General features: G+C 39.1%; 1 protein-coding gene across 1 annotated transcript; it reads right to left on the bottom strand.

Annotated features, from left to right (window-relative positions):
• Nucleotides 1–200: 200 nt before the first annotated feature.
• Nucleotides 201–18195, bottom strand: ERP27 (endoplasmic reticulum protein 27; the record flags this gene model as incomplete). Its single annotated transcript, XM_084255610.1, has 7 exons — nucleotides 201–248; nucleotides 662–859; nucleotides 1947–2072; nucleotides 6254–6370; nucleotides 15860–15997; nucleotides 17669–17769; nucleotides 18102–18195. The coding sequence occupies 7 exons, from the start codon at nucleotides 18193–18195 to the stop codon at nucleotides 201–203; spliced, it is 822 nt and encodes a 273-aa protein (XP_084111736.1).
• Between the last annotated feature and the right edge of the window lie 1837 nt (nucleotides 18196–20032).

Below are 20032 nucleotides of genomic sequence, written 5' to 3'. Positions count from 1 at the left end.
GAATAGTGAGACCATGTAGGCATTTTAAAAGAAAGGATGAGGACAGTGATTGAGATTTTAATGACAAAGAAAGCGTGTGTGTGCACATGTTTGTGGAAACCTGATGATCCTGTCGTTTAGTGTCTCTGAGGTTTGAATTGTTTCTTTTTATTCAGCATATTGTAGACAATGGTTAATAGGCAGAAGTATCAGGGCAAAAATCAGAGTTCCACCTTTGGAGTCTTTTCTTTTGCATCATGATTTTCTCTCTGAAAAACATTATGATAATGATATTTAGATTTGGGCCCACTCTTGTTTTTGAATTTTGAGATTAGTCACTTGAACTATCTGATTACTCTTGAAGGTCCTTAAATCTATCTTCAGTTTTTATCTCATGAACTCTTTATGTATATTTGATTTGTCTTCCATTGATATTATGCATATATTAGCAAAATCCCAAATTCAGGTCCTTTGAATAAGCAAAATCTTTCCAAATGCTTCTGGAGTTCTGTTTCCACAGATGAGACTTATTAACATAATTCTGACCCTGGCCACCATATCTTCATCCACCTTTGCTTGCTCTTACTCAAATCTAATGGAGTCCAAAGGCTTTTTATCTAACAGGAAATAAAAGAGACATAGAGAGGAAGCCAACTTGCCTTACCTGTGTTCTCACACTTACCAACAATTTTCCTGCCAGGAATCCATCACAAAAGTTTTGCACCTGTTCTACTGAAACTTCTTCAACAGGCAGTGTATCCCGCTCTTCATCAACAGTGCGGTAAATTGCCAAAGCAGGCAGTTGAGATTCCTTTAGTTTGAAATATGATATCACTTTCTTATTTTCCTTCACACCACTGTCCACCAACACAAAAAGAATCTGCAGTTGGGGAAATTTAAAAGAGAAATATCTATCTGAGGTCCTGTGGTTCTGGAGATAGTAGGATACCCTGTTATTGTTACAGTTTACAATGACTGAATATATGGTCTGTGCTACACATTTTAAACCTCAATCCATTTAAACCGCATTTCTTTGGTATTTTGCCTCTTTGATCAAATTTATTTAATTTTAAGAACATAGAGTTGGGAGAGACTTTAGTGAGTTCCTAGGAAAGACAATATAACCTAATGGTTCAAAGTATAAATACATTTCAAATTTTACCTCCAGTAATTTTGAGCTGTGTGACTTTGTCACATTATTCAACTTCTCTGAGGTTCAGGCTTCTCATTGGCAAAATGGGCTTTTGTTGGGGAAGATTAAATGGGAGGGTACATTTATTTCTAGCAGTTTCTACCATATATTAAGTGCTTGGTTATATTAACTATTGTGTATTATTAAATCAAACCTTCTATTCAAAACACACTTCTTCATTAGGATGTTCTGGTTAGAGGATTATAAACAGTCAGCAAAAGTGAATATTATTTGGGAAAAAACCACCAAAAAGTTCTTATCCTTGAAAAGGTCTCTAGTTCAATGCAGTAGTCTTGAAGTGGTTGAAGTTTTACTATTTCAGTGATGTCAGGCAGAACTACACAAAGTAAGGAAGGAAAAGAAATACCTATTTAATCAATATCAGTAGGCATCCAGTACATGATAGGGACTTTATTTGAGAAATAAGGCCCAAGGTTTAAACTTCTCCTAAGAGATTATGACAAAGAGTAAGCAGTTGTGACTAAAAGGTAATTTTCACTTTTAGTATTTGGGGTCTCCAATTTCTTTCCACCTATGAATGCAGAAAAAAAGAAATAAACTTACCATGAAGGGGAGATATGATTATATAGCCTTCAATAAAAAATACATTAAACCTTTAAATCAGAGTAATATGATTTATTACTTTCCAGTTCCAACTTTATTAGTCCTTATATATACTGTTTCCCTCATTTATCTCTCTTCTCTGGCCCCTTCTTCCCATTTCTAGTGTCCCAGGGCTGGCTATTCAAAAGGGTATCTCCCATTCCAAACTTACCTTTCCTTGGAAGAGCTGAGCTGCCTTCTGGAATTTTTGTATGCTTTCTTCATACTCTGAGGAGGCCTTGTTCATCAAGAGTAGTAGATGAACCTGAACCATGCTATTAAATAGACCAATTGCAGTCTAGTAAATTAAAGTATTACAGTTGAATGAAAAAAAAAAAAAAGGAAGGAAAAACAGCCATTAGTGACTCTGCAGTAAGTGCAGACAGCAACGTAAATGAGACCTGTCCAACCACAGCACACATGGTAACTCACTTCTAAGATGACACTCAGTAAGCTACACCCTCTGGTTTTTATTCACCTCCATATAGCCCACCTCTACATACTGAATAAGGCTGAGTCAAGTAATCAATAAGATAATGCAGAAATGATGAACTGTGACTTTTAAGGTTAGTTCATAAAATGTATCACGGCTCCTGCTTTGTTCTCTTTTTTATCACTCACTCTTGTGGAAGCCAGACCAGTGTTGGGGCCTCACCTAGCCCTATGAAGAGATTTACACTGCTAGGAATTAAGGCCTCCTACTAGCAGCTAGTGCTGACTAACCAGCCATGTGATTGAGCCAGCTTGGAAGCAGATCCTCCATCCACAGTCAGACCTTCAGATAACTGCAGCCTTGACCAAATGCTTGCAACCTCAGAGTCCCAAGATCAGAAGCACTTAGCCTAGTCATTCCCAAACTGTTGACTGACAGAAACTATGTGAGGTAATTTGTGTTTTAAGTGCCTAAATTTTGGGGTAATCTGTTATTCATTAATAGTCAACTAGTATCCTCTAGCATAGTAGTCATTTTTTTAAAAAAAATATTTATTTATTTATGGATATAAGAGCTGGTGTTCAGGCCAGAGGTATGGGGGGGGGGGAGCCTGAGAGGATTCACCAGAGACAGAGGGGGGAACAGAACATGCAGATTGACTGAAATACACTGCTGAGGGGAGCAGCAGGCAAGGCAGGAGAGGTCTGCTGCACCATGTGGGTCACCTCCCTGGCTGGGGATTGAACTCGAGCTGCAGTGGCTGCATATAGCTTCATAGTGCTGATGCTTGCGCCACCAGGGAGGTCCCATAGTAGTCACTTTTAAAAATTCTTTATGTTACGAGAGCAGTTAGATACACTTAAAATGTGGGCTTGGTTATATATTGATAGGGAGCACTTATCAGTGTTTACTAAGGACCAGCATTGTTTTCAGGTCTTTATGTATAATAACTAATTTCAGTCTCATTGTCTCAGTTTTGTAAAGGAGGAAGTTGAGGCACAGAAAGAAATAAATCTCCCAAAGTCCCAATGGACCTTATTTACACCAGAGAGTTTGGATTTAGAATCTGGATCTTAGCCATTAGGATGTGCTGTTTCACACACAGTCAATTACAAAACCTTAAGAGTGGTTGAAACAGTATGCCTCAGGTCAGCAATAAGGTAAGCTCTTCAATAGACCAGAAGTATTGATCCTTTTTCTTTGACTAAAGGTGATGATTTCCCATGAAGTTGTTAGTGAATGAGGGGAGTGAGGCAGTGATGAGCCAAACTGAGGAGAGGAGACAGAGGAAGAAACTGAAGCACAGGCTCCTTTCATTTCCTTTGCCTGAAATAATGCTGCAAGTGTCTGTTTTAAACAGATTCCATTCATTCTCTTCTCTGCGAGCTTCTACTACAGAAGGCATTGCTGTAAAACTAGCATGTTCACAGGAAGAGAGAGAAAGAGAGAGATAGTGGGTTGACCAATGTTGGGCAGTTACAGGATGGTGGGGAGTAAGGGACAGGATCCTTTTGGAATCTACACACCATTCCATAGACTCCCTATCTCTGTTGGCCAACATGTTGGCAAGGCGGGTCCAAAGGGTTCTCTCCCAAAACTTTCTCCTTAGTATTGGGAACCAATCATTAGATTTTTAAACTTTGGAGACTGGATGATAAATAATTAGCTTATGTTTTGCTAGATCTCACAACTTAAAATTTAGAGCATGCATTTACCCTCCTAGAGGAAAGATGGAGTGTAAACAGTTCTGGGAAGAGTCAGGAAATCAAAGTCAAGGAGTTAAAAGGTAGAGTTGTTTTAGAAGAAGGGGTTGGGCAAAGCATAAGTGATTGATTTCATCCTAAAAGACACAGTCTGATTTTTCTCCTTGATGCTAAGTATTAAGTGTGTGTATTAAAAGACATAGAAGGCCAAGTCCATGGCTGTGAGTTTCTGCCCAGTTGTTACTGGTGTAAACCTCTGCATCAACAATACATGAGAAATAACTATAGCTATGTAGGCGGGTATCCAAATGAAAAAAATATATATATAACTTTTGGGAAATAAAATGGCCACAATACAAATTGAACTTGTTGCTCTAAAGAAAGTCCTAGCTAATATCTTTTCGATGGGATTTTCCTTCACCACTAATGTGGCAGTTAAAATAGAAACATCATAGTTCCATAAGATAAGAGAAGGGCCAGAAATAAGAACTCATGGGCCTCCCCGGTGGCGCAGCGGTTGAGCGTTGGGTTGCAAAGCTGCCCGCAGCCTCTGCGGCGCCGGTTCGATCCCCGGCTGCTCCCTGGCCACAGGAGGAGGGTCCCACATGGCGCGCAGACCTCTCCTGCCACCCGCTGCTCCCCTCAGCAGTGTACTTCGGTCCTTCTGCCTGCTCTGCTCCCCGCTCTGGCTCTGGTGAATTCTCTCACCCTCCCGTGCTTCTGACTGTACCCAGTGCATGTATAAACAAAACAAACAAACAAACAAATAAATAAAATAAAAACATGCCTCTATAAAAAAAATAAGAACTCAGAACTACAGGACACTAGAGCCATGAAACAGAAACCATACAATCCTCTTTCCTGGTTTCACATGCATTCCTGGCAGCTCTTTAGACAACATGACCAGAATGACGACGGTTTAGGAGAAAAATGGCTTCTTGATTATTGCTGCCAACACTCCCTTGAGTGCGTGGGTTTGGAATCTTAGCAAAAATGGAAATAGAATCACCACCCCATGGAGACCAGCTTGGTATGAGAGGTGGACTGGAATTTAGTCAACAGGAAAAGGGGTGTTTTCTACACAGGCTGTGTGGGGCAATGGAAAAAACTGCAGGATTCATTCAGACAGGCCAGTCGTGAACAAATCAGGACATGATTGTCTCTCAAGGTTAAATTAATTACCATATGGCCTTGAGGAAGTTACTTTTCTTTTCTGAACCCCCATCTCCTCTTCTGTAAAATGGAATTAGACAATATGAGCTAAGGCATTATCAGTTAAATTTTCTGCCTTAAATCATGCATTTCCTACTTAATCAACCATGTGATCTTGAATAAGTCACTTAGATCTTCAATGTTCTATTCTATAAAATGGGCATAATCATTTCCTGTCTTTTACCTCAAAAACAAAACAAAACAAAACAATGTGAGGATTAAATGAGAAAATGGGAGTGAAAGTGCTTTGTCATTTCTACAAATCCTGATGTGTGTCATTTGGTGGTTAGAGAATGCACGGCATTTCTGAGCTGATATAGATCATTAGAAAGTTATGCTCTCTCTGTGTATGATCTGTGTCAGGGATAATAGAATAACTGTCACACTCTATATGCTCTAGAGTGTTAGAAGGCTGGAAGATTCAGGACAGGTGGGCCAAACTTTGCCCAAGTTGTGTGTAGCCCACAACACCAAAGAAGACAAAGCAGGTAAGAAAGCAGATGCACCATGAGCGTCTAGGCATGTGCAACTAGTGCCAGACTAGAATTTATTTGTCCACAAGGAGGAAGCATAGAAAATGTGAAAGGGTCTTTAACAATCTTTAAAGAAACTTTACATTGCTGTGACACCAAATATGTGGTCAGTGGGCCTTATATTTTTTAAATTTCATTTGTCTATTAGTTTACTTTTATTGTATTTTTCCTAAAGTATTGGTTACTGGAGCTTTAGGAAATAAATGGACCTTCAGCATAGATTGTATTTGCGTTTCACAAGTGCACTATGGCGTGTTGTAGGGAGGATTGCATTTGGTTTAGCCAAATAGTCTCAGGCAAGCAGAAGCCAAACATTTTTGAATCAGTCACATTAACTTTGCTGCCAGCATTTTCTCATTAGTCATGTGAGAGGTCATTTAATTTTTCTCATTGTTTCTTAGTTGAGCAGACCCAAGTCTATCAACCTTAAAGGATTGTAGTACGGAAGGAGATATAAATAATTAGGTGTTCAGATATTGGTGATTTCTGTTATTACTGGTCAAAGGATCAGAACTGGAGGCAATGATCTCTGCTATGGAGACAAGTACCCTCTCTCAAATAGGAACTTAAAGAATGGGGTACAGGGTTTTTTGTTTACCACATGGTTGTACTCTGTCACCCAGTGGAGGCTGTGGATCTCAATGAAACGGATTAATTTGGTGTCATCAATGCCTTCAATGTCTTCACTCTCCAAATTCAGTTGTTCATTATCTACCTGGGTAGAAAAAAAAAAGAATAAAATTGTCACTGGTTTGTCTTTATTCAGTTATTGTTAAGTAGTTTTGGATTATCTATCATGCCAGACAGAAAGGTAAATAGGAAATGTTCCCTGCTCTTGGATATTCAGAGAAATCCTGTCCTGTGGGAATCAGAGAAGTAAATAGAACTGTTCCACAGAGTATAGTAAGTGTCCCTGACAGGGAGTGGAAGGCCAAGGTGATATCTAGAGAAGAGCAGAACAGTTTCTGGAAGAGGTAGGTGCTGAAATTGGCTAGCACTTATTCAGATGAATGAGGATGGAGAGGGAGTTTTAAATAACTGTATTTGTGAAAGGCTAAAAGAAGAGAAACATCAGGCCCTGGAAGCCATATTTAGTTTCTTGTGATTATAGGAGTAGATGTTAATTGTGGGTAGGAAAGAGACAAGATCTGGGGTAGGTTGGGGCAAACTTCTGAAGGACTTTGAAGTCAAGGTAAATAGACTTAACTCCACCCAAGGGTAAGAGGAGCAGTTTTCAGGGTCAGGTTTATGTACCCTTTCAATATGAAATAAAACACACATATAGAAAAAAGCAGAAAATACAAAGTATAAATTATCACAAACAACTATGGAATCCTCACTTAGGTAAAGAAATGGAATATTCAGAATCCGTGAAGCCCTCTCGGTGTCCATATAATTAATAATCCTTTCTTTTTTTTGCTAAAGAAAACTGATAATCTGACTTGTATGGTGACTGTTTTATTCCCTAATAGCTTTACCAATTAAAGATGCATTTTAAAAATACTATAATTTTTTAATTTTATCTTTTTCTTGCTTTTTGTGTGTATTTTTCATTTCTTCTGCTTAAGATTTTATTTATAAGTGTTATCCATGTTATTGCATGTAGTTATCATTAGTTCATTTTCCTTGCTGCATAATATTCCACACTATGAATATGCAGCATAGACTTATTTATTATGATGGGTATTTATTTCTAGTTTTTAGTTATTAAGATAATGTTACAGTGAACACTCTTAGGATGGAGTCCCATGGTATATATATGCCTTTGTATCTGTTGAACATCTATCTGGGTTCAGGGTTCTGATTATAATGTATGTGTATCTTACATGAGCAGAAAATGCCAACCAATATCTGTGAACCTTAGTATCACCCCTTCGAGATTACTTTGAGGGTAGTCTCTTTTTTCTGACATATATATTCATATATGATCACCCTAATCCAATTTCAGGGATTGACATGATTTGAATCTATGCTCTAGCCCATGGGAGGGTGGATCTACTGAAGTTTCATTCTTGTTTTGGGGATATTGCTCTTGAGAGTCTAAAGTAGATCAAAGTATGTTGTACTAGATCGACCTCCTATTTTCTCTTCCAGGCCCTGAGTTCCAGCATTTATTTTTCTGGTTCTTTGAGTGTCTCAAAAAAGCTATAAAGCTTCTCAGACTGTTGGTTGCTCCTTCTTGAACTTCCAGGCACTTCCCAGATAAAAAGCAGTACCAACATAGGGTTTACCTTTTTTTTAATTGAAATAACATTTGTTTATAATATTATATGTGATTTAGAGGTATAGGATCACACCCTTCAGTTATATGTTACCATACCACACCCACACCAAGGTACCCAGAGTCCTCCATATAGTCCATTGTGACCTTCCACACTTTGCTCTCCATCCTCCCCCTCAGGTAGTCACAATTCTGCAGTCAGATTTTGGGGTTTGTTATTGGTTTGATTTTTTTCTGATCCTTAGCTTTGTTTCTCTATATTCCACATGTAAGCGACACTATCCAGTATTTGTCTTTTTCCTTCTGATTTTGAGTTCTATTATCTAGATCTTTGTCTAGATATTTTCCTCTCTCATTAATTTACCAATGCCTTATCATTAAATTATTATTATTATTTTTATTACTATTTGCTTAGCTTTTTGAAAGGTGGTCATTGGTGAAACAGATGGTCAAGTTACCTGGTTCATTATCCCAGTTTTGCATACTCATATCTCTTAAAAGATAGGACTTCATACTTCACATATACTTCATTGTTCCCAGAATTTCCTCTTTCCTTTCCCAATCTACCCATACCCATGAAAACACAAGATTATGCTTCCATCACTCATAGCAACTATGCTTTCAGAATTAATGATCAGTTCTGAACATTTCTGTTTCCTAAAATAGTTTGGATCACTTTTGAGATCCTTGGGCCACCAACCCTTGGAAACCTCCTTAACTCCCTTCCCTTTCATCTGTTGTCTCATATCAGTTCTGTCCAACCATGTCTTGCCCTGGATCAGAACTACATTTTACTGCCAAGATTCTTCCTTCCATCCTCTCAGTGAACTCAGATTAATTCTCATTCCAGTGTATGCATTTGGGAATTCAGGCAAAGGTTAAAGCTACTAAAGAATGAGATTACTAGATGACTCATTTTTGTCATGCATGATTTCAGTTTTCTATTTTTCACTTCTTTTTTTTTTAAATTTTAAAAAATATTTATTTTTATTTTTATACAAGAACTGGTGTACAGGCCAGATGTGTGGGAGGGTGAGAGGATTCACCAGAGACAGAGCAGGGTACAGAACAGGCAGACTGATGAAATACACTGCTGAGGGGAGCAGCGGGCAAGACAGGAGAGGTCTGCTTCACCATGTGGGATTCTCACTGGCCAGCGAGGATTGAACCCGCACTGCAGAGGCTGTAGACAGCTTCACAGTGCGGCGCTCAACCGCCTGTGCCACTAGGGAGTCCCTTTTCACTTCTTTTGTTCAAGAAGGTCTTCCACTGGGTTAATTAAAGGAAATATAAAACTTCAAGAAGTCTAGTGCCCTCCTTATGGTTAATTTTATTAATTCTGGATATAGCTAGTCATTATTTTATGACTTTTGTTCACAACTCAAATTTATGAAACAAAGAAATATTAAGGGTGGAAAATATTTCTACTTCCCAAAAAAGAATTTTGAAAAAAAAATTCATCAAAACCATAGGATATTTTAAACTGTAAAGTCCTTTTATATTTTTAATTGTACTAAAATTCTCGGAGTAAAAAGGCAGAAATGTAAAAGCCAGAGAAAAAAATCTTCTTAGGTGGAGTCCTTACCCTCCCTTTTGTCATGACCTCCCCAAATCAGTGAGGAGGGAGATAAAATGAGCACAGGATCTTTCTTGCTGCTCAAATCCTGCTTTACCAGCTGGCATGTCTACTTTGCACATAAGGCTTTGCTGTGACCATCAAAATCATCATTATTAAAGCCACAGTCAAGGCCCTTTTAATATTTGGTAAGTCTAAATACTTCCTGAATATTTTTCTAGGAACTCAAAAGCCTGGTGCCTGTCCGTGCCTTAACTAATATCACTGTGCTGTGGGCCAGGATCCCGCCCACCCCGCTCTTTTCCAGGCAGTTTCTCACATTTCCCAGAACAGGGAGAAAAGACAGGAAACACCAGTTACTCCAGGTGTTCCTGGACTTAAAAAGTTCAGTGGATGCAGAGAATGTTAAGTGGTGATAACATTCTCTAAAAAGCAAAGAGCTTTAATAAAAACCACCCTACTGAAGTCTCTCCAGTTTGCAGTACTTCTTTTAATGAACATGTCTGATTATTTCACTATTTCTTAAACCAATAAACTCTGGAACATTCATGTGTAGGGTTTTTGGAAACAACATTTGAACAGGAAATCTCCCTTCAGTAAAGGGAATTATTTGCATAATACACTGGAGAGAAAAATCTAACCCTGGCACCAGGAGTTGGGAAAGGGTTTTTTAAATTTATTTTTCCAGTTTTTGGAAAGAACTTTACTTAAGATATCATATTATTTTTCTTCCCAAGAAGAGAGCACCAGAAGAAAAACAGAAACAGTAAACCAAAAGGGCTGCTGCCTTAAAATATGAGTTTGAGGTTCTCCAAGAGTATCTGAAGTGGATTATGTTTTAGACACTGCATCATACCAACAGATTTAATACTCATTTTCTGCTCATTTGAACTCCTATGGATTTCTCTGGGTTTTCATAAAATTTATTAAAGACACTTTAATTTACACTACAATTTTAATACTAAATATCTTGGATAGCACCGAGAAATCAGTTATTAAACAAATGTCCATATGTCCCCAAGTTTATTATATAAGCTGTTTAGCTTATGTTGTATTTGATAAACATATACTTCATAGGAAAGAATTGAATAATTTGACATACCTTCTTACATTTTTTATCAGTTTATTTTTATGTACTAGTTCTTCCTGATTCTCTTTGTTTAGCAAGGTGCATTTTTATAGTAGCTACCTAGCAAATGATTGTAACAGGAAAGTAAGAATGTCTCTACTATGCTTCCTTTACTATCCTACTGGGTCAGAGTTGGTTTATTATACTTCTTAAAATACAAGTCATTTAGAAAATCCAAAGCAAGGTAAAAATTTAAATATCTGACATTCCATTTTAGGACAGGCTCATGGTTTATTCAACCCAGGGTTCCATCTCTGTTAGGGCAACAGTAAGAGCTTGTTGGGGAGTGTGGACAAGTTCCTGCAGTTACACTCACAAAAGACAAGCTGTAATACACAACAAGCAGGCAGGTTGTCATATGCAACTTATTATTCCATTTTACATAAAATTTCCCTGATCACAATTACATAGTCTATATGCACTATTTTTGGTGAGTGTGTTCCATGAATATTGTGTATGCTTGTTTCTTTGTCTCTTTGCTCTGACATTTCAAGCATCCAGTAATATCAATTCACTATGGTTTCATTGTTTTGTTTTTATTTTTTTCACTAATTTCAGCTTATCTCAAAATGTATGACTTAAAATTGAAAATTCTGTACATCTAAATTTTGAGGTTTCTTTGCCAGAGATTAAATCTTGAGAAATATTGGCATTTGATTAAGAAGTGCCGGGGGGCCTCCCTGGTGGCGCAGCGGGTTGAGTGCAGCACTGTGAAGCTGTCTGAGCCTCTGAGTGTGGGTTCGATTCCTGGCCGGCCAGGAAGATACCCACATGGCACGGCAGATCTCTCCTGTCTCGCCCCCTGCTCCCTTCAGCAGTGTTTTGGTTGTCTGCCTGCTCTGCTCCCCACTCTGTCTCTGGTATTCTCTCACCCTCCTGTGTCTCTGGACTGTACTCCAGTTCTTGTATAAATAAATAAATCTTAAAAAAAAAAACAACTAGATATTCTTTGGGACTATTATTATTTATTTATTTATTTATTTATTTATTTATTTATTTATTTTTAAAAAGAAGTGCCAGGGGGATAGAGACAAAATTTAGGAGAAAGTATCTAAGAAAGCAGGTTTTAGAATTAGGGACAGTAGAGTAGATTGAATCTAGGAGTAAAAACAAAGGTTTTCTTCAGAGCGAGGTGCTTTAGGAAGTCACTGTAGTAGAGTAAAAAAGTATGATTTAGAGGGAGCAATGCTGGGTAAAAATCAGGTGTCTGTCACTCTATAGTTGTGAGACTTTGGGCAACCGAATCAATCTCATGGAATTTAGGTTTCTATATTGATAATGCAGGAATAATACATATTATTTCATCAGATTCTTATGAGAGTTAAGTGTTAGGACATTGGGAAATACTTAGAATAGTGCTAACATAAATTAGCAACTGACATAAAAAGGCAATAAACAAGGCAAAATCTAGACCTATGATGAAAGTAGATAACAGAAAACTTGCAACAAGTTCATGTTGCCTAATATGTCAAAATAAAAAATATCTTGGTTAATAGTGTCTCCTCAAAAAAAAAAAAGTTATCCCAAACTACTGAATAATTATCCTGTTAGAATATTTACTAAATTCTTCAAATTGTAAACTGAGGAAAAAATGTCTCTCTGAAAAGCTGGCACGGCATAAGTTGAACCTCTCCTAGATCTGCCAGTAGAGTGAGGCTGGAACAGGTGTGTTTGGTTTTGGTATGGTACATAAATAAATCCTGTCCGCAGAGGTCTCAAGAGTTCACTCAGAGTAGGTCTGTCACTGATGGTAAACAAAAAACAGATGCTAAAGAGGAATGAACAGCTCTGAGAAGTCATCAACGGGGCTTTATAAAGAAGAAATTGTAAACAAAGCCAACGTGCCTTTTAGAGCATGTAAAGCCTACAGAGACATTGAAAGCAACAGGACTTACTTTTCTTACCCACATGTGTATTTGGTAGTACTAAGACATTTAAATCAAATCTAAAAATAAACCGGGGGAGAAGTACCCATGGAGCTGTGGAATTGATTAGGATTTTTTCATTAAAAAGTTATTACTGATGCATTGGCTTAAACTTCCATATCATTCCTATCAAAGCTTTTACAGAAGAGCTTGATTTCACCTTATTTCACAATGGCAAAAATGCAAACCTGCTGTCCAGGTGGGGAAAGGATTTCTGAGGGGGCTCACACATTATCAGACATACATTTGGAGATGGATAATATCCTTAGACACTTTATGAGTTTCTTGTAGGTACAGAGACATATAACAGATCTTTGGAATATGAAGGAGAATTAGTTGAGATTCCTGCCCTTGAATGGTTCATCGTCTAATGGGGTAATGGGTGAGACAGACACCAAAACATGACATATACTATAAGATGGTAGATATGTATAGAGGTATGGAATTGTAGAGGAATAGTAAGCCAATTTGGAGATTTCAGGTGGTTTTCTGAAGGATGAAATTCCTGAATTTATTCATTGGGAGCTGAGGAGGAGTTAGCTGGATGAGGTTACATGAAAAGGGGCACGAGGGGGTGGTGGCCTTCTAGGCAGAGGATCAGACTGAAACTGTACCATCATACTGTATGTAGTTGGATATTGAGAGGATAAAGTCCAAGATGGGGACTTTATCCTGAGAGGATAAAGTCCAAGATGGGGACTTTATCCCCATCTGGGATAAAAATGGAAAAGATGCTGGAAAAAAATGGAGAAGGAGGTCATGATCATATGTAATAGGTAGTGGCCATGTGTAACAGGTAAAGAACATATATAACATTAAGTATCTTGGTTTTTTGGTCTTGTAAGAAATGGGGAAACTGGAGTTTTTAAGAGAGTGCCATGCTCAAATTTACATTTAATAAATCATTATGATACCAATTTAGAAATTGAATAAAAAGTTGTACAGGGAAAACAGTTAAGAAGCTATTGAAATGGGGCCTCCCCGGTGGTGCAGCGGTTGAGTGCTGGGTTGCGAAGCTGCCCGCAGCCTCTGCAGTGCCAGTTCAATCCCCGGCTGCTCCCCGGCCACCAGAAAGAGGGTCCCACATGGCGCGCAGACCTCTCCTGCCACCCGCTGCTCCCCTCAGCAGTGTACTTCGGTCCTTCTGCCTGCTCTGCCTCCCGCTCTGGCTCTGGTGAATTCTCTCACCCTCCTGAGCTTTTGACTGTACCCAGTGCATGTATAAACAAACAAAACAAACAGACATTAAATGAATAAATAAAAAACATGCCTCTATTAAAAAAAAAAGAAGCTATTGAAATGATTTGTGCCAAAGGTGCTAAGAATCTAAATAAGGAATGAAGTAGAAATAAAGATTCAATAAAACAGGAGGTACATAAGTTAGAGAATGAAAGAATGTAACATACAGTAAAATAATGTTTTAGAGGAAAGAACATAATTTAGCAGGTACAAATAATAAATTCAGTTTTGAGCATGTTAGGACTATCGTGTTTATGAGCCCATCCCAATAATTACATCCAGCAAGCAGGAGAGAGGTCTAGGGTAGCCACAAACCATTCCAAATCCTCTGCATACACATAGTAGTCAAATATGAGAAAGAATACTCTCACCTTAGGATTACACTTCAACAAACAATGAGCACTTGCTACATGACAGCCAATGTTCTAGGCTCTGTGGATGAAGTTGTGAACAAAACAGACTACTTTCACAGATCATGGATTCTATAAGGTAGGTTAGGAAGAGTGTTGGGACAGTGTATTTAAGATCTCAAAGTTGTAGACACTGAATATAAAATACACTTAGGAGATTTTAGGGTGAGAAATGAAAGAGAAAAGATAGAAGCTAGAGGGAGCGGGACATTTAGTCCAGAAATCTTGAGGAATTTGTCTTTTGCCCCAGTGTTTCATTTCCAGTGGACTCTGGTCATCTTTATTTTATTAGCCCATCAATAATACAAACTCAACAACCAACTAAAATTCCAGGACTCCCTATTTATTTGTATGCCTTTACTGTTCCTGTATACTCTGTCTTTAAATTTTGCCTCTTTTCTATAATTTTGATATCTACTCATTGTAGGATATACCTTTCATTTTCTTTTTTTTTTTAATATTTACTTATTTATACAAGAACTGGGGTACAGTCAGAGGCACAGGAGGGTGAGAGAAGTCACCAGAGTCAGAGTGGGGAGCAGAACAGGCAGAAGGACCAAAGACACTGCTGAGGGGAGCAGCGGGCAAGGCAGGAGAGATCTGCCATGCCCATGTGGGTTTCTCCCTGGCCAGCTAGGAATTGAACTAGCACTGCAGAGACTGTGGACAGCTTCACAGCGCTATGCTCAACCTGCTGCGCCACCAGGGAGGCCCCTCTTTTCTTCATTTTCTATTACTACCTCTCATTACATGCCCTTAGTTCATGATCTAGCTTGTCAGCCCGACTAAAGTTCTCTCTCTACCCTTGTATTTTTGCCTCATAATCCATCCTAACCATTACTGCCAAAATGATTTTACTAAAGCACATTCCTGCTCAGGTTACTCCCCTGTTCTAAAGGGTTAAGGGCTTTCCCACATCAACCAGTTAGGTGCAAACCCACTAAGCTTGTATCATTTTTCTCCACATTATGGTTTCAATCATACTTCTCTATAACATGCACCATCAGTTCCAGTCAAAATGGCTTTACTATGTTTACTACGTTTAATTTTTTCCCATGTTCCTCATGAATTCTCTACTTAGTCCAATTTTAAAGACTCTTTAAATCCCAGTCCAGTTGTCTCCTTCATAAACGTGTTGTCAGTATACCTACACAGATTTTATCCTTTGAAATACTTTTTCTGTAGTGACCTATTTTGCATTTAAATGTTGTTCACTATGTTTATAGTCTCTATATCAAGATCTATGAGAGTGAAGAACATATTTAATGTTTTTATTATCAGTATCTTTATAGGCCACAGAGTAGTTATTTAGAACATGTTTGATAAATGTAAGTGTTTACATCTATCAGGATATAAAACTATGCAATTTTTGAGCTCAAAATGACCTTAGAAATGATAAAACAAGACCCTTTTATTTTATAGATGAAAAAAATTGAAGCTCAAAAATGTTGTGACTTGCCCACATTACATGGCTGGTGAGGGACAAATAGTACCACAAATCCTGTCTCCTGACTCTCAGTCCAGACCTCTTTCCATTTCATGACAGCATCTGTTTGTGGAGCTTGAGTTGAGTCACCATCCTTGTCATTGTCCCTGGCCCTGGCACCATCACAAATACTAAAGACACAGAGTCCTTTCTAGTCCCACACCTTTATGAATTCACAACCCCAGGAAAAACTGTTTCCAGATGCCCACCCAACTTACCAGACGAAAGAGGGAGATGGTGTTCCCAGTGATGTTGTAGTGGGCCAGAATCTCAGAAGCAGTGCTGATTCCAAATGACACATCTTGGAATTTTTGCACCATGCTACGGAATATGGACACCACTGGTATTTCTAAATCCTAAAAACAAGAACACAAACAAAACTCCACAAAGACTGTTTTGGAGGGGAGAGACACAGAAACAGAGGGAAGATTAGCAATATGCACACTCACATCAGAAATCATGACCTTGATTTAGTGTCCCATGAAACAACATTTGCCTCTAAGAATGCAGGCTAAATATGCAGTGACACTGTTGAATTTTCCAGATTAAATGTGTTAATAAGTAACTACAAAATTGTGGCTAAGCTTGGAACACTTGTCTAGCCTTACCATAGAACGCACAGATTATTAGCAACTAAGAGGGAACTCAAGATCAAAGAAACCCGCAGAATTGGGTTGCACTGTTGATTTACACAATGTTTTGGAAACTATTAGAGGAGGAAAAAAGAAATGCAAAGATAAAATGTAGGTGCTGTCAAAAGGGTCAAAAGAAAAAAAAACATAAGAATAAAAGAAATTAAAATAGAAGCTTAAGAAGTTTTATTAACAGATATTTGTGCAAGGTGGAAGAACAGGCTGCCTCCCCATATGCAAACTTTTGGAGACAGTGTATGTCTTGCCCCAGTTCTCAAATGGAGGCCTGCACAAGGGAGCGGGAAGTCACTTCTAATTGATGATTCTAGTCCTTCCCTTGCAAGTTGGCTTCATTTTCTCTGCTGTCACATGACATTTTCCTATAGCTCCAGGTAATAAACTGGAGTGGACATATTCCTCCCTGACATCTCTCTGGGCTGAAGGAGCAGATGGACAAAGAGAAAAGATGACTGACCTTGCATCTGGGCTCAAGCAGAGGGTGTTGATACCTTGCCTATCCTCCTCATCTGGAAAGGATGTGCGGCATTTATTTGAAGCTACAAAGTATTGTTACCATAGACTTTCCCCTGCTCCCTTGAATGCAATTGCTTGTGGATCAAATGACGGCATCTGGTGGCTGTTGGAGTTATTGCACATTCCTCCAGTTCTGCCTTCTTGCCCCTCCTTCCCTTTCTGAGGGTAGCTGATTTTGTCTATAGTTTAGATTTTTCATCACTGAAAAAATGTGCTCCCTAACTTGCTCTCTCACTTGTATCTCATTGCATCTACTTCTAGCTGTGTACGCAGAATCAACAGGGCGATGGGGGGTTGGAATTAATGAATGCAGACACACAAGAGTGTCTGCAATGAAAGAGGAGGGGCTTTCTACTGTGAGAATCTAGATGCTACCTCCAGAGAAAGATAAAAATGCTTGAATGAGGTCCTCTCCCTTTTTGACTGCTTTGATGAGCCAGGTGGCCAATTTGGAAGATGGTGTCTAACACTTTGGCTATCCTTTTTCAACATTTCAGAGCAGATAGAGGGAAAGAAGAATGAGAAGCTGCCTCTTTGCTAAGAACTTTTAGTCAGAGGAGGTTACTGACTGATGTGTTGTATGGATGATAGAAGTTGGATTACCTTAGGCCCCAGCCTGAGCAATCTAGATAGTGGCTAAACTTCAAATCATGCATCAAAGAGGCATCCCAGCCAGCAGCAACATAATTCAGAGACTGGGAATGTCTTGAAATTGAGAGGTGTTGATTGGCAAGCTGAACTGGAGACAAGACTTTGTGTCCTTTGGTTTCTAATTCAGTGTCACCTGCCCAGCAAGAAACTGTCTAAGGTAGAACATTCCTTGTTCTTTGGGGCAATAGCAAGTGGGGTATCTGGACAAACCTGGAAGAAGCCCACAACAGCCACATCAGCAGCAGCAAGGAATTCCACGGCAGCCGGGACATCTGTGAGCCTCACAGGGCCCTGGGAGTCACCAGGACCATCTAGACATGGAGGAGAGTGAGAGAAATGCTGAAGAGGTTGGACTACTGAGTGGAGAAGAAGCATCTCTAAATAATGAGAAGCATGTATACATTTTGTCTCTATGCTAGAGCCAAGGTAATCTAGGGGTACTGTTATCATTTAAAGGCTTTATTTTACTAACATATGGAGCATGACCCCACCATATGGTCTCTCTCTGATGGGTACTGCCAGACTTTTCTCTTCTCTACCAGGATACATTTCTCTTCTCTACCAGGAGAGTACTACCAGGTTTTCTGCCTTTCTCTTAACTATACTTTCACCCTCTGGCCGCCCAAGTGCTTTTTTCTTTTACCTGAGGATCCCTGAACTTCAGCAACAACTTCCAGGGACAGCCAGCACGTGAAGAGAAATAATAGAAACAGGCATCTGGACGGGGCAGCTTCCATTATTCTCCTGCTCCTGTTCTTGCTCCAACTTTGTGTTTTGGGATGTTGATCCAGCGCAGCCCACTTGATAGTTAATTAACTGTGGTGTGTTTAGTGTTCTGGGAACTTTGCAGCTGTCTCTAGGGGAACCTTCAACTTCTGAGATAAAAGGCCAAGTTCAATGACAAGGGCTCAGAACATAACCAACCAGAAGAAAGTTAAGTCTGTTTATTTAAATAATGAAAAAAGAAACATTCCATGCCAGGTATGACTGACCTGAACTAAGGATACAAAGATAACTGTGGTCTCATCCAGCCACTCACAGCTTAGTTTGTTAATGTGTGACATCGAAAAACAAACAGATCATTTAATTATAAAGTGGACAGTGATAGAAAATGGAAAAACTTATAGAACTCTCTGAGAGTTTAGACTAAGGACATTTAAGATAATGATAGCAGACCTCTCCTGCCGCCCGCTGCTCCCCTCAGCAGTGTACCTCAGTCCTTCTGCCTGCTCTGCTCCCCGCTCTGGCTCTGGTGAATTCTCTCACCCTCCCACGCTTCTGACTGTACCCAGTGCTTGTATAAATAAATAAATAAATCTTTAAAAAAAAAAGATAATGATAGCTTCAGACTTTCTCCTTTCAGGGAATGGCCAAGCAGAGTCCTGGGTAAATACCTTTGATTTTGCAAGGAAACAAAGAGAAGAAACAAATCACAGAGATGCAAAAGTCATATGAAAGAATTCCTAGTGAATATTACAAAAGGATGGGAATAAAAAATACGGACGTAAAACATGCTGGGACTGATCGCAGGGGGCCTTATAACTAAGGCTAAGCACTTCAGTTTTATGCTGTGGTCTGTGGGATTCTGTTCAGAGCTTAAACAGATCACATTTGGCTCACCGGTGCCTGTTTCCACTGTGAGAGTTCAAGAGACTCTCACAGGCAGTAGGATATATAGGTCTCAAGATTAGGTGAAATTTTCTCGTGATAATACTGCATATAATTTAAATTGAGATTTTTCTGTCATTTAGAATATTCATTGCCCACTGCCCTGGAACAAGGGTCCAAACTGTTCCTAGTGATGCAAATACCTCCTATATTGTGCCCTGCCCCACACCCTCTGAGAAAACCCATGAATGTCAATCATCCAATGACCATATTTGTTCAAGGGAAGAAAGCAAAGAAATAAGATTCTCAGTCAGATCATACAATTGCTTTATTGCTTTTTCTTTTGTGGAGTTTACAGAAAAAAAAAAACCAAAACCCGTTTGGCAGGGAATGTGATTAGAAGAATTTAGGGATGGGAAGAGCTATGGGAACCCAAATGAGAGTACCATTAGTGGTGATTTGAACACTTCTTGGCCTAGTGGGGATTTCTGTAATGAGCATAAGAGAGAAATAGATAATAGATCACTAGATGGATGATAGATAGATAGATAGATAGATAGATAGATAGATAGATAGATAGATACCTTGGAAGACCTGGCCATGATGGGCGGTGAGGAGTGGGCAGGATTAAAGCCTGCATTAATCCTGGCCTTAATCTTGAAAAACATGCTGAAACTGATTACAGGGGGCCATATATAATAAGCATAGGAGCATCCGTTTTATGCTGTGGTCTATGGGATTCCATTCCATCCCGGTGCCAGGCTCACTAGTGCCAAATATGACAGCTTGTGTTACCACCTATTTTGATAGAGAACATGGGATAAGATGCATCAAAAAGAAAATGTGGGGAAACTAGAGCAAAGGGAAGCTGCTGTGAACAGGGAGGAGGAACAGGGCAGTGACAATGACTATGGCTGAGCTGATTCTTCTGGGTGGCAATGCCAGGGAAAGGGATGGCAGAGACAC

The sequence above is a fragment of the Talpa europaea genome (assembly GCF_964194135.1).
Source record: "Talpa europaea genome assembly, chromosome: 15".
NCBI classification, from domain to species: domain Eukaryota; kingdom Metazoa; phylum Chordata; class Mammalia; order Eulipotyphla; family Talpidae; genus Talpa; species Talpa europaea.
Note: the sequence above shows the minus strand (reverse complement) of the source record. Positions and strands in the feature narration are given on the sequence as shown.